Consider the following 15,960-nt stretch of genomic DNA (forward strand, 5'->3'; position numbering starts at 1 on the left):
CCCTGTGCTTATTGAGTGAAGATGTAGGAGGGAAAGGAGAAGGGTTGTGTGACAACGTTGTAGCAGAACTGAATGCAGCGTACAATCTGCCTTTCAATGGTAGATTTAGTAACTGGATACCTCTCCCTTCCTGTTGGAAAAGAAACCAAGAACTGGCTGGTTTTAGGGAAGGATTTTGTTTTCAAGTGTGTAATGCACCTTTTCACTCCTTGTTTTGGGGTTTTGAAAGTAATCAGGTGATTCCATCGACTGATCGGCATGACATTTGAAAATGGATTTCAGAGACAAACAGCAACGAGTTGGAAAACCCACCTTATACTTGTGAATTGTAACAAAGGGTTCATCTACTACGTGCTTGACGTTCACTCACCCTACTTATTAATAGAATTGCAATGGGGAACACTGACTTGTAGGTGACGTCTGTCACTTAGGGAAGCTTTGTTCATAGGCCGATAGGGGGAACATATACGCCTACGAAAAACTGAAGGATATATGCGTTGTACACCTTTCATGAAAATCTTGACCACTGGTACTTTTAACTAAGACACTTTGGATTGCGAAGTAATGTATATGTTGCCAGGGATGCTAAATGTACCTTAAGAAAATGGTATACTAACCCTGGGTCTAAAGGAAACAGTAGGAAGTGAACAATGTCTCCAGGCGAACACTCGATTGGATTGTGTCATCTCTTTGTGCACCATACTACAAACCGCTTCCATTTATTGAAACGGTAGTGTCTAGTATTTGGTTTCCTGGCCTCATTTATTAAGTCCATGCATTGTTGAGGCAGGTTCAAATAACTCAACTCTAACCTCAGAAGCAAGGCTGTGAAGGTCATAGTTTGTGAATTAGGGAGGTTGTGGGAATCAACAGAAATGCACTGGATGCAATTTGATTGTGGATTGGAGCGACAATTCTAGGAGGTGAGGATGCCACATTTGTCATGCCCATGTTGGAAGAATGAGGATTAGCATGAACTCTCTTGGAATAATTTGTGAATTACCTTGCGTAGTAGGGGGGAATTGGGGAAAAGCATAAGCAAATATGTCTGACCAATTCATCCATAGTGTGTTGCTGAGAGAAACTGGTTGTGGATATCTGGATGCAAAGACTGGGTAGTTTGAGTTTGGACGTGTTGGAAATAAGTCTATGGGCCTCATTACGAGACCAGCGGTAACCATGCCAGAAATTCCATCAGGTTACCACCGGACTCGTATTACCATTCCGCCTCCGTGATTCCCGAAATCACTGGGGCATTACAACCCCGGTGACCCGGTAATTCCGCAGGCAGAATTCGGTAAATCCCCATTCCCATGGAGTCCCGTAGGACTCCATGGGAATGGGGAAGTGGAAACACTGGCACCATCTTGTAATGGTGCCAGTGTTTCCACGTCCGCCTGCAGGTGGGTGGTGTTAAACCCGCCAGTTCAGACCTGGCGGGAATGACACCTCCCACCTGCAGAACTCGAGATCACCCGGTCCGGAAACAACGGTGGCGGTGGGTTTACTACCACCGATATTTCTGGACCAGGTGACTCGTAATGAGGCCCTATGTCTTGATGCCCCGATGTTGCAAAGATCTGTTTGAGTGTGTTTGTATTGGATTCCCACACATGCTACTGAAATAACAGCTTAATTAAGCTGTCTGTGTGACACGTGTTAGGGTTATATGAACACTTGCTGGTGTGTGTCCTATCGCCAAATTTGTTGAGCTGACTGTGTCAGTGAGTGAGTGCTGCCCTATTTGTTGATGTAGAATGTGGCTGTTTTATTGTCTGTTTATGGTGATGCTCTTGTGTATGAGTGATTGAAAGCTGTATAAAGCCTGTCTGATAGCCGGTAGTTCTAACTGTGCAGTGATGCCTGCTTTGCGAGACTGGAAGTAAGCTCCCCACCTCAGCTTTGATGCATCTGTTGCTTACTTCAGTTAAACTAGCAAATTAACAAAAGGTTTTCCTTTTAACATGTATGAATTGGTAATGCTTTGCGTCTATTTTAAGTCTGAGGTACTTTTAATGAACTTGGAACATGAAAATTAAAGTATGCATTATTCATGGCCACAGTCACTATGTAATCCCACTCCTAAAACCAGGATTACCTCCTGCGATGATGCTATTCCAAGCTTTTGTGGTTTGATAAACGTTTTTGCTGGGCGGAGGGCTAACACTGGTCTCATTGTTAGTCCTTATTTTGCACCAGGAAATAAATGAAGAAAATACCTTTGTTTTGTTGCAGTCTGGGGACCTCTTCGAAGAACCCTAATTGGGTGCAAATTCAAGTGACTCTGGTCGATCTCCATCTGTGCGAACCTACAGAAACCAAGAGGACATAGATAGGAGGGCCACCGAAATAGTGGTCATACTGAGGGTAATGCAAAATCCCTGTACAATCAAAAGATTTTGATCTATGAACTATGTGAAAGAAAGGGAAGCTAATACCAGTGACAGTGAACAATTGTGAATGTGAAGCTAGCAAGAGTGAACCCGACCGAGGAAGGCTGACGAGAGGAGCGAAGTCTAAAGTCCCGAGAAACAGTGTGTTGACAAACTTGAACCCGGCCGAGGGATGTCCACTATGAACGGTTTGAAAAGACATTGAGAAACTAAGGGAGGAGAAATCCTGCAAAAGAGAAGAGGGGTCCTAGGGAGATCCAGGGTGAAGCCATCACCCAAGCACCTAAAGAGAAGAGGGTCCGAGCCCGACCGAGGGAGATCCAGGGGTGAAGTCATCACCCAAGTACCTAAAGAGAAGAGGTGTCCGATCCCAACCGAGGGAGATCCAGGGGTGAAGCTATCACCCAAAGTTGATTGATAAAGGAACTGTTGTATAATTTGTGGAATACAATACATGAAGGGTCAGAGCCCAGAAGAGGGGGACCCAGGCGTGAAACCAACACCCTTTGTGAACTGTGGAAAGTGATTGAGAAGGATCAGTGCCCAGAAGAGGGGGAACCAGGGGTGAACCATTTTCACCCTAACAAACTTTCATTTGGTTAAAATAACTTTTGCTTTATTATTTTGAACACGTCGGGCCCCTGAAGACAAGACACTTTCAAAGGAAACGAGACTTGGCCATTGACAGTCCTGAGAACTGCCATTGGAACTGTCGTCTCATGCTGGAGAAGCCCGAGACTGTACTGTGCTCCAAGCTCCCATTTTACCCTATGCTAAAAAGGTGGAGAAGGGCGACCCAGGCTACTGCCTACTGACATATTATTTGAGAACACGTTTTTCTTTTCTTGAGAACTATCACACACCCATTTTTGTAAGTAAGGCTTGGCTATAGTTTTTTTTTCAGTATAGGCCCTTTTGTTTTGACACAACGCCACTAGGACTGCCTTATTTTTCATTTGATGGTTGACGCTTGCTCCCATCTTAGATTTAGGTTTAGATTAGGCGTTTTTCCAAACTACATACATCATTCATTGTTCAATACACCATTGAACTATGATCACTTGTGTCTATTTTACTTTTTGCCACCATAAATTCCTTACAGGTGGCACTCTGGGAAGGTGAGAATCGTGAAAGCCATGTAGCACCTGTTATGAAGCCCACTAAATCCCTTCATAAAGTCCCCTCCCAGGTGCCCAGGGAAAAGCAGATGCTTCCTGACCTTGGGGGTGCTGCTCTGCGGGAGGATCACCTGGCAGGAGAAAAGGCTCAGGGAGGTGAGAGGAATCCATGAGGTGAGACACAGTATTTATCTTCCCCCTAAGGAAGAAGTATTACAAATGCCAAAATACCTAATCGCTTGTTGCCACAATAATTTAACTGTTTCACTGGTTGAATAACTAAATGTGTGTAAAACCCATAGAGCTCAAGGTTTCCCTATGTCAAAAGAAGGTAACGGAAACAAGTCTGTAAATAATAATCACCAAATGTTTAGAACACCTTATTCCTCTTTTAAAACCAAACTGTAAATTGATTTGTATAATATTTCTTCAATGAATGTTGTAGAAATTAGAAGGCAAATCAGCAAAACACAGAGTTAGAAAAACTAACTTTGTTGCCAGGGACTTCAAGTCCATAATTCCCTTAATACTGGGACGAGGAAGAAGGGTGGCAGAGGAACACTACTATGGGAGTGATGTCCTAATTAGTGCAGATGACCTACATCTGAAGGGGACTGAGAGGCTTAAAAAGCCCCCCAGGTGTAGGTAGCAGAGAGAGAAGCAGAACAGTGGAAGAGTAAGAAATAGCACAGGCCGTGGTTACAGCTGAGAGGGAAGCCTTAGGCTAGAGAAGATGCTGGGGCAACTGTATCACCAGAAGCCGTGATGGGTCCTGAGAGAGTCTTTACTTCTGACTCTCCCTATTGTAGAGGTCGAGCAGTGGGAAGCCTGAGGAAGAGACGCTTGCCCAATAACATTTTGTTGTGCAGAGTTTGCGTAGCGGGAAGCAGCAACAGCAAGGGAAGTGCTCCCTCTTGTGAGGTTCAAGGTGGCTGGGTTGCACCTGACCCTCTCCGGAGCAGAGGAGGCTACATTCGACAGTGGGGTAAGCAGATGACCAACAAAGAAGGCTGTCCACCAGACCACGAGAAGCCATAAGCCCTGAAGACCTGCAAACATCAAGCAGAGCATGATTGAGAAACTTAACTGGTGAGTTCACAGCTTGCAAGTGCCTCTGGAGCGTTTCCAAGCAGGCCGTTTCACTCGTGAGTGAGTGAAAGCAACAATAGAAGTAATTTTGAATACTGAACTATCAGAAACCAACACAAGTTATGACTGTTAAAAGCAAGTGACTGTATAAATTAGTGCATGAGAGCATGGAAAGCCCCAAAAGCCCACGGGAAACCCGTACTTGTTCCAAAAGCTTACAAGCAATACCCAAGACAAGAGTTGATAACAAACCAGCAAAACCAGTACAAAACAATACTCAAGGCAAGAGGGCAATATTGAGAGGCTTAATGATTGTAGGGTTTACTGCTTATGTACTAACAAAGACAAATCTCCAGGTGATAACCTACATTGCCAAAGCCAAGACAGAAGAAAAGACCGACTATCTTGTGATCAGAATTTGGTTATTGGTACAGAGGGGAAAGAAAGACGGCAAACAGGCTGCCCTTCTGAAGTAGATTATCCACAGAGAGAGGAGTATAGTTGCCAAGAAGTCTTGAAGAGTACTACTGTGGTTTCTAGTTTCCCCAGAACATGTTTAAAGTTTGATGCTAAAGAAGTCTAATGAAGTTGTTGTTACAGTAAGTTGGAAGTTACCACTGAAGCACTTTTCTGTTCTTGTTGAAAGAGTAGACTGGCAGGCAAGTTAACCTGTAGGGTAAGAGGCATTGCCCAAAATAGCCTGACAAAGGCATAAGCCATGTAGTAGTTGATGCAAGTGCTGAAATGTGATTCTAACATAAACAACTCATACTGATTTATGACATTTCAAGACGAATTGTGAAAACTTGTCTAAGAAAATGTACACTTCTTTCTGAAGTTGGAAGTAAACCATCCTGACAAAGCCATTTGTTGTTACTACAAAGGTAAAACTAGTTCCTACTCCAGGAGGAGTTGGAATAGTTTATTTCTTTTTTAAACCAAAAGTTTTGACAATTATCCTGATCAAGACATTTGTTGTTGCTTAAGGGAAGAAAAACAATGTGAGAGTTCTTATTCCAGAAGGAGCGGGAACTTGTAATTTCTGGAGATAATTTATTGAAGCAGCTGAACTTTATACAAAACCTTGAAAACTATATTGGAACTTTGTGTCAAAACGGATTTCCTTGTTTTCTTTGAACTGTGGAGAAAACCCTTGTTCAGATCTGGGGAAGGGAAATTCACCCAGGTTATGAGAAGATACATTGATTATATTGCAAAGAAGATCATATGTTGTACAATATTGATACATTGAATTGCCAAATATGTCCTTATTGATTTGTCATATAAGTGTGAGGGTCAAATATCATTTTGTTAAAGTGTTTCCGTTAGTTTATTTTAGGCTGGGAAATCCTCGTCAGGGTAGGGATAGTGAGGCGTTTATCCAACCTTTTTATTTAATGAAATGGCTAAAGTTGAAAATTCTTTACAAAGCTGTCCGCCTCACATTTCTGACCACTCACTCCCCCTTCCCAGCCCTTTCCCAATAAACTATCAATTTTCTAAAGCCATTGTATCCTGACAGACCTGAGGACCCTGCACACTGACACTTCTCATTTGACAGATCCTGAATATGGGGCACATTATATGGATGGCGATGCCAAGTTCTTTTCTAAGGTTGTTGCTGGGCTCCTTTTAGAATCAGGTACATAGTGTAGCCTGTTCCTCCATCCCTCGATTCTTTTGCTGTAAAACCATTCAATGCTCAAAAGAAGGTTCTGTGTGCGCCCAGGCCAGATAAGGAAGTTACCCCATCATACAGGGAAATAAGGCTCTGGGAACAGGGTTCTGCTGGACAGTGATCTAGATCTTTTGGGGAAATCATGCAAGCCAAGGCACAGGAAGAGGAATGGTTACTACCCTTCTCGGCAAAACAACACAATGGGCCTCATTACGACCCAGGCGGTAAGTTACCGCCTGGGCCGTGACTTTACCACCATGGCGTAAACTACGTTTACGCCATGGTGGTTGGCGGACATACCGCCCCATTCCGACCTTGGCGGGGCGGTAAGTCCCCAATCCCCATTTACCCTTCCCCATTCCCATTTTTGCCCCATAGGGCATAATGGGAGTGGGGAAGGCGTTAATTACGCCACCGTAAATTACGGTGGCGTAATTAACTCCATGGTCCCTTAGCGCCATGGATTTTAACACCTGCTAAAAGCAGGTGTTAAGTCCGCCATGGCGCTAAGGGACCTCGTACTCAGGCGGTAAGGGTCGGCGCTGTTAACGCCGCCGTAAAACCCTTACCGCCTGAGTCGTAATGAGGCCCAATACATATCCCCTTTCCTCCATACTCATGGGTGTTAATCTGGAGCTCCTTTTGCTCAACACAAAAAGGGTAATTCCTCTTTACAAAAAATGTGTTTTCCAGTAAGGCACGGCAGCATGAGTTTGGAACACCGGTCAGCTCTTTTCCCCGCTTCGAAGGGACTAGATGCTCTGTACAACACATGGTTATTTATACTGCACACTTTTTTATTCCCCTTATTTCTTACCTCACCTCACGACAACATCAGTGGGTGTTTTTATGATGGGTTGTGTCATGTTCTTCCTGGGGCAGGCACTATGTGGTGGCAGAATCCCACACATTTTATTTAAAGTGCTTGGGCACCAAACTCGAAATGAAGTCACTTTCTTTGGTCAACTGCCTATCTGTTCTGTTATCAAAGCTCCCTAGTTCCGGTGAGGTTATTGTGAACTTCATTCATACCGCTCCTTCATGTCATCAGCATTATTGTGGAAATAGTTCACACTGCTCTTTCAATCCGTCTGGGCTGTTATGGATTTCCTGCATTTGGTCTTTCAATGTATCTACATTATGCTCACTCCTGCGTCAATCTCCTGCACATTGAAACATCTCCACTGCACAGTGAAACTCAGTCACCTCTTGTGTTCCAGGTGTTCCATCAGGGTCTACCATTGATCCTAGTGAGACATCAAGTATTTCTCTGATGCATGTTGTATTTGCATGGTTCAAACATATATTATGTATACTAACTGCTCATCTTCTTTGTTTTGGTTTCTCCACAGCTTGGGATTGGATGATGGATGCTATTCATTCCTATCTTTTTCACCATCCATTGGCTGAGTTCTGGCCTGATCCAGTCAGAGGATTGGGTGATCAATCTTCGTAAACGGCTTTGAATTACTAGACACTCTTTAAATAAGATACCACGTTATTGTTTGAATAGACTGTCAAATACTAGAAGCGCCAACTAGGCTGAAAGATTTATTAACTTAAGAGGTTCCTGGGTGTGGTTTCCGACAGCTTTTGGATCTGTTACAGAGGCAGCTATGGCAAATTTCAATCCACTCAGTACAAAGGAGAATTTGTTAGCTGAACATCCTTTGCAGCGATTTAAGGTAAAGTCTAAAAGAGTACAGGTTACTTACATATCTTTGACAACAGCCCAGGGCGCAGTTGCAATTTAGAATTTTTTATTTATCAGTGATCACAACTGCATGCTTCAGACAAAAATAGTCTAAAATGCAGTAGTTCTAAATATGTTGCAGATCTCACAGACCTGAACATTGTAATCAATGTGACTACATAGCATTCCCTGCATGCAATACAAATAGCCAGTGTTGGGGCATTTCAGGTTACTCAATTAGTCCTTACCTTCAGGGCCAGATTGTAAAATATGTTGGCAGCACGAGCATATTCGGATGTCTTCAGATCAACGCCACCCCCTGGAAAAAGTACCCTGAAAGTCACAACAAAAAAACTGTCAGTACAGTATTTGCTATTCATGTAGCAAGGGAAGTGTGATTAAAACATGCACATGAGGCACTGACAGAAGCAAAGGAATACAGGCACATGAGAAGGACTACATAGCTGCTGCTGATGCAGTGCCAAGCAATGTTAAGAGGAGCCATGCATGAGTAAGTAGTGAGGAGGAGGGCAGCAAATAGCGGAGATGAGACTGCGTTTTAGTTTTGGCTCATAGGTGTTGCAACAACCTAGTGAAGCATGTGGGTGTGAATTAAGACGTTCCCAACCTACCTCAATCGGAGCTTCTCTACTGTGAACCATCTAACCCAAATAAATAACCTATTTTGTTTTCATATGGCTTCCAACCGAGACACAATGCTTACAACTTTATTTCAATTTATTTTCTTCAAAGAAATCCCTGGCATCACATTGGTCGTCTCCTTTTCTATGCCATTTCTCTTATGTTGCCTCTTTTCATCTCCTCCTCTTAACAAGCCACCTCCTGGACGGTGGTGCACCCCCGCTAAGCACCAGGGACTCTGGCCACTACGTCTATTCTTTGTGTCACTCATTTAATTTCTAGTTTTTATATTTGTTTCTACTAATTGGGTTTTCCGAGTGGCAAATGCTTTTAGCGATGCATCTAGTGAACAAACTATGTGAATAGGAAAGGCGTGGGCACAGCAAAAGAAGCCACTGTGAACGATCCGGCACACTACTGCTGTCAGGGATTAGTGGCAAGAGAGAAGGTGAGGAACACAGGGGCTGCAATGGTAATAATGTATGCTTCCACCAAACCAAACAAACCTACTCCGGTTACTAGAGATGGAAGACTAACCCCCACCACCACCAAGAAAGCTTAACCTTCAACCCACACACACTTTTCCCTTGAGATGCACACATCTCTTTCACCAGAGCAAGAAGTCATGCATATAACCTTTGACAAAGTATGCAGCTATATAACCACCCGCCCCTTCAAGACCTTTGGATCGCCCAACCTCCAGGAGACAGACCTTTAAACTCCCTTCCATTCTTCTATACAAGCTGGCTGGAGCAGAACCCCCTTCTCCCCTGTCCACCGCCCTCTAGGTCTGATCAGTTGCAAAAAGGAAGAATGAAAGTCCTCTGCCACAATCTTGTGGGAGTTCCACTTATTCATGATTGCCCATGATAAACTGGACCTTACTAAAGCAATGGTGAGTGTACATGGGCATGTCAATCAGTCAGTCAATCATATTTATCCAGCATAAAAACCAACAAGGTTTAGAACATACACTGTTTCAATGCCCTAAGTAAAAGAGGAAAGAAAAATGACAAAAACAGAAAATCATAAAACCTTTGCATTCCAATTTAAAAATACTAATCCATAAGAAGTTAACATCCAATATATCAGAACACCCATGAGGTAAAAGCATTCATAAAGGAAAATCTGCAAGGAGGTGAGGACATTCACAGCCCCCAGTTGCATCTGGTAAAGAAAAGCTAAGCCAGGTGCCAAGAACCCTATTCAAGAGGTACACCTTACATCTCAGTAACCAGGCCCGGTGAATCAATTTTTCGACCATAACAACATTGTCCAAGTCCTCCGTTCTTCGGCAAACTCCAATGCTTCAGTAGTGGTGCGCATTCCTGCAGTTTTTAGAATAGGTTTCAAATTCACAGCTTTCCACCCTCTGAGCGGCGAACCAAAATAAGTGCATCACAGTTTCTTAATCAGAGCTACAGAGGAGACAGGCACCAGAACCCTCAATACCCCAGGATTAAGTGAATGACGCCAGCCCCAGAATTCTCATCCTGAATCTAAGGAACAAAGCACATGCAAACGGAGGGTTCATATAATCGAGATAACCGTCACAGCCAAAATCCTGTTTGCTCCAGAGATAACTCAGGCACAGTTTCAGGATACAACCCTCTACTTCCATCTTCTCCTTGTATACAACAGACAATTTATTTTTTATTCTGAGAGCGGTAGCTTTAGTGATAAGCACAGGTTGCTGCCCAAGGTCTTGTTAGTTTAAAGCAAAGAGGCCTTTTTTCACACAAGCAATCCAACACAAAAACAGCAAGAGACGAAGTACATAATCTATTAGATTTACTCTGCATCAAACAGATGCGTCTTGAGCAGTTTCAAAGATGGCATGGAATTCCAAATTAGAGGAGCCCAGTGACAAAAATTAGTGCCGCCTACTCTTTTCAGGGTTTTCCATGGTTGTACAAGGTTATGTTTGTCGTTAGAGCGAAGATTTCTTCGAGCCGGAACCTTGGTAAGTTTCTTAGCAAGATAGTCAGGGGCAGTGCCTGTCAAGCATTTAAAGGTCATAACAGAACATTTGAATTGTATTTGCTGTTGGACAGGTAGCCAATGAAGTTTCTTTCTGGCTACTAACGTTTTTCCAGTCGACTCAAGCCCAGAACAGCCCTAACTGCACCATTCTGTATGGTCTGCAGTTTCTTGAGGTTACCCTTAAAGGTGCCCATCAGAAGGCTGTTGCAGTAATCCTATTTCGAGTTAATTATGGCTCCTGCATTCAACACAAGGCTTTTCTCAGATAGATATGGTCGGATTTGCCATAAAAGATTAATTTAGAACGCGCATGTGGATTTTAAATAAGAGACCTGTCTCTTGTACGAGAGGGGCGAATCCATGAAGATGCCCAGGGTCTTGACATGCTCGGTTACTTCAATGAAGCTGTTATTGATCTTGAACTTTTCATATTGTTGGTTTAATTTCCCTATTTTTTGAGGTGTGCCAAGAATTAGGAGTTCCGTTTTTGCTTCATTGAGAGCAAGGGAGTTATTTGCCATCCATTTTTGGATTACATTGAACACTTCGTTAACTCTCTGCACGTCCTTTTCGTAGGAGCCAGACAATTCAAAAACCAGCTGAGTGTCATCAGCATAGTTTGTGAACTGGACACCCATGTTTTTTAGCATGTCACATAGAAGTTTCAAGAAGATGTTAAAAAGCAGAGGCGACAGGCATGAGCCCTGCGGAACACCAAAAGTCAGCAGTGTTTTCAGGGAACTGAACTTACCCTTTACGACAGTGGCCATCCTTGGGCCCAAGAAAGATTTAAACCAATTTATTGCTAGAGGAGAGCATCTGCTGATTGTTTTCAGTCCATAGGCCAAAAGATCATGATCAAACGCTGAGGAGAGATCAAGTAGCATGAGTAAGGCAGTGTTTCCCTTTTCAAAAATACTAGCAATGTTGGCCTGGAGATCCAAGAGAGCGGTCTCCGTTTCATGTTTGGCCCTAAAACCGGATTGCTCATTGGCCAAGAGTTTGTTTGTACCTACAAACTTCTGATATTGTAAATAGGCAATCCTGTCGATGATTGTAAGCAGGAACGGCACGTTTGTAATGGGCCTGAAGTTGCCCGAAAGATTCATGTTTTCCTTTTTTATGAGAGGTGTAATCCACGCTTCCTTGAGATTAGCAGGAACATAAGCTTCTTCGAATAATTGACGAATTGTGCAACCCAAGGTGCTAGGGTATCTGCATAATCTTTAAAAAGCTTAGCGGGGAAAATATCTCCCTGACAGGAAGATGGACTCAACTTATGGACGACCTCCAGAACCTCTGAAATGGAGACCTTTTCAAAAGAAAAGAGATCTAAATGGCTATCCGACGGGTCACTTTTGATAATGGTCGGCATAGAAGGGGTTGTCTCATGATCAAGAAAAAGCTTTTTCTGGGCTTCGATGGCCTGCTGATGTTTGCAGGTTGTTTCAATGAAGCCATCATGAATATTTTGACACCACTTATCACTCTCTTGAGATAGAAGTGTTGTCGGGGGTCTTTCAGTTATTTAAGAATTGTGAAGATCTCTTTAGATTGTGATATGGCTTGCTGAACCTTCGCATTGAGGTGTTCTGCTTTAGATTGAAAGATAATCAATTTGTAATTTTTAGCAGCCAGTTTATAGGATGCTAATGATGATGGCGATTGATCTTTCCGCAAAAGACGTTCGGCCTTACATTTGGCTCTTCTGGTGTCTAGGAGATCACTGGAAAACCATTTATTCAGGTTGTTCGATTTGTTGTTTTTTTCTGGTTTAAGGGAAGCCAGTTCGGCTTGATTAGTTGCCTTCTAAAGGCCTGGGCGAAGGAGTCTAGCGATGTATGCTGATGAAGCGAAGGCAGGAGAGGACCAACCTTGTCCTTAGAAGCTTTGCTAGTTACTACCTTCCTATTACGCCAAGTTCCTATGGTTTTGGACTTCGTAGTATATTGTATTTGTTTAGTAGCTATGTGGCAGGAAAAAATAACCATGTGATGATCGGACCATGCACATTCTAGAATAGAAGTGACTGTGATTTGCTGTTTTTTTGCCAATATCCAATCCAGAGTATTGCCGGCATTGTTAGTAGGATTTCTAACTAGTTGTTGAAATGTGATTGCCTCAAGTGAGGCTTTAAGCTCCTTAGCTATTGTATCCTGAGGATTATTGGCGCATAAATTCATATCCCTGTAAGTGGTTTCAACCCAGCACTCCAACTAAGTCAATGCCTAGTATGGGTTGCCCAATGGAAACCCTTATTTATATATTTTTATGTCAAAAGTTCTTTTATTTCTAGATGATGTACCCTTATATAACGCCCCTCTCTTCGAATCCCCCCGGTCTCACTGAATCAAGAAGAAGGTTTCTTTTGCAAATTAAAAGATTTGAAGAATTGAACAAGATATATATATATTTATATCACTTTTATATTTATGAACAATCTCTAAATATCACACTTATGAATATTTATGCAATGATCAGCAATGGGTAATATGACAATATCAACAATCCTTTTAAACAATTAGGAGTTGGAAGAGGAAGCAGAGAATAACTTTGTATGGGTTCAAGGAAATTCAGTGATATGAAAGAATGCAGCACAGAAATAAACTTGACATGAATCAGTCAAAGACAAGTGATCACTCTTTCCCCCTGTCACTACTCACTCCCCCCAATATGCGATATGAAGAGATGGAATGAGGGCACACAGGCTTCACGAATAACAATCAACAATTTCAATCCCGATTCCCCCCAGCAAGCTTAGAGAGAACAGTAATGATTTTAAACAGGTCAATTGCTTTTAAATGTGGTTTAAATTGAATGGGAAAATACTAAGAATGATTTTAATTCGCTAAACAGGATTCAGAACTAGTGAGAATTGCTTTGGATTGGGTCAGGTAAACACTAGCAATGATTGTAGAATGATTAGCAGATGGAAAACGAAATTCAGAAGTTGACAGCAAGAAATAGCTGTTTTTACATGTGGTGAAATTGAGCCAAATGCGAAATTGCGGCACACTTTTCAGTGCACGAAAAACGCGATTACAGAAAGACAATAAGGAGTTGGAATCCGGTTCTTAGTTCGTTAGCTTCAAAATGACATTTAAATTTCGTTCTTAGCATATACGGTTCAGAAGTTACAGAGGTTTTTGTGAAGGTCGATCTTTCTCAAAAGAGTCAATATTTCAAAATGAAAGATGCGCTTTTGAAGATTTGGAACAAAGATTTGTTAACGCTAGGGATTCTATGGAGCCGCAAACTACACGGACAGCACAGCCACCGATCCAGAGGCGCCTACGGATGGTTTCTATCTGCCTGAGACGATTGCCTTTCTCCAGAAAATATATATTAGCGCCAAGATGATTATCACTACAATTATCACAGGTTTATGTGGATGAGAGAAAGATTTAGGATAGACAAAAGAGATTCTATAATGCAGTTATGGATATGTTGGAACGAGTTCTATGCTAAATACTCACTACTATGGCTTTGGAATGGAATGGGCCTGTCAAAGATCTGGTCAAAGGTTTGGCTTGGACTTCACTCGCCACAGGACAGGATTCAGGACACCTGGACTGCTCTCAGCAAGGCACTCTGGTCTGCACGGCCTCTTGGACTGGATCTGACGGGTTCTGGGTTACAGCTCTGCTGGACTGATCTGGATCTTGGGTTCTAGCAAGGGTTCTTGGCCAGAGGTAGCCAATACAGCATAGCCAGGCTGTTAAATAGGTTAGGCCCTGTGGAGGTTTAGGGGTTAAAATGAGGTTGCAAGCTTTATAAAGGTCTGCTGAAAAGGGTTCAGCTTTTTGGGTTAGGCCTCTGTTTCAGGGTTCTAGAGTCTGATTCTGGAGATGGGTTCTTCCTGCAGAGCGCTTCGCCGGTAGATTAGTGATGAGTGAAAGTCTGTCTGTCTGGGTCCTCAACAGTCCCTATTTATCCATCTTCCAAAGGGGTGGGGAGGCTGATTATACTATGCCCAACCCTCTAAGGATCTGATAGGTCAGAGAATTCCCCCTCTCCTGATTTGAGAAGGGAACAGTGTGTCATGATGTGTCATAGTGACACTGTGTTTAGGGTCCAGAAAAAATCCCTGCCCTTTGTTCTTACGCAGAAAATCTATTTTTTCCCAAAAAACATATTTCCAATATGCATAACGTGTTAATACATAATTACATGACAGATTGACTAAGGCACGTTTCTGTCCAAGCCTCCTCTTCCTACGAGTTTTGGTTCACAAATCACAATGTTTCGCGCTTTTGGGCAGTTACTCAGTGTCAGTTCTGTACCAATTTTTACACATGCATACACATACCATCTGGGCATATTCCTGGAAATGTTCATGTTCCTGACATAATCACAATTGCTAGAATATGAACTTTTTCGTGGTTCAGTCTCTGAAAGTCGCAAACTTTTCAGAGTAGTTTCTACTTGTGAGCAATATTTTCATTTTAATAATCTCTAAGTTCCATATTTTTGTCAGTTCGGTACAATATTTTATAAGTCTTTTCCCAAACAATATTTCTGTGCTCTCTGAATACACACAATGGTTTGTCTCCGCCTCCAAGGTCTTGGCTGGACTAGAGAGCCACACGGGCTTGTCTTCCTGGGCAGTTGGTGTCAGTCATACCCGAATTAGCATTTTCTTTCAGTTCAAGGAATCCATTGTCTCTTTCCCAGAGCAGCAGAGGAAGTCTCCTCCTCTTCTCATTAGCAACCCCATGAGATATTCTCTCCTTTTGGTGGGAATGAACAGAGTGGTGTGTTCTCAGTGGTGGGGAAACCTCTTTGAAGTTTTAGCTGAATCAGGTTACCTTATAGTCAATTGTGACATTGTTCCTTGTGAAAAATTACAGTTACAAATTTAAAATAAGCAAACATATCTTCAATTCCAGTATTTTTCAACATGAAAATCAATGTGTGACCCTTCTTTGGCATATTTAGCTTTTGGGACACAAGTTTCACCTGACAGATTTAGAGATCGCCAGCGTCTGACGGAGGCGAGTAACGGTATTGGACCCATTTTTGACATATTTCTTTCCAGCAAGTATCTTTAAAAGTGGATTTGGTTCTGATAAAATATACTTCTGCTGACATTATATTTATGTGGATTCTTGAAGTAGAATGATGTTCAACACCCAACAAGGAGGCTGGATCTTTTGAGTGGTTTGTGAGCCATGATTATTGCAAATTTGACAACCAAGAAAAACGGATTTCCACACAGCTCTGTGTTTCTTTTGCAGTCATTTTGCTCTGTGGGCAGCCAAATGATGGGTTTTGGCAGTGGTCTCCTGTGTTACCACTGACATAGGCAAAAGTGGATGGCGGCCTATTTTTCACATTTTTCCTGCGCACTTCTGGGTGTTTTAG

The 15,960-nt window shown here is 42.5% G+C and overlaps 1 protein-coding gene across 1 annotated transcript in view; it reads right to left on the minus strand.

Moving 5' to 3' along the window:
- GGH (gamma-glutamyl hydrolase) overlaps positions 1 to 15,960 on the minus strand; it is a 367,715-nt gene that overhangs the window by 106,219 nt on the left and 245,536 nt on the right. Inside the window, exon 4 of the mRNA XM_069622120.1 lies at positions 8,220 to 8,304. Within this exon, the coding sequence (XP_069478221.1) occupies positions 8,220 to 8,304 (85 nt within the window). The remainder of the gene's footprint in view (positions 1 to 8,219; positions 8,305 to 15,960) is intronic.

Source organism: Ambystoma mexicanum, chromosome 5q (assembly GCF_040938575.1).
Source record: "Ambystoma mexicanum isolate Mex_15411 chromosome 5q, UKY_AmexF1_1, whole genome shotgun sequence".
NCBI classification, from domain to species: domain Eukaryota; kingdom Metazoa; phylum Chordata; class Amphibia; order Caudata; family Ambystomatidae; genus Ambystoma; species Ambystoma mexicanum.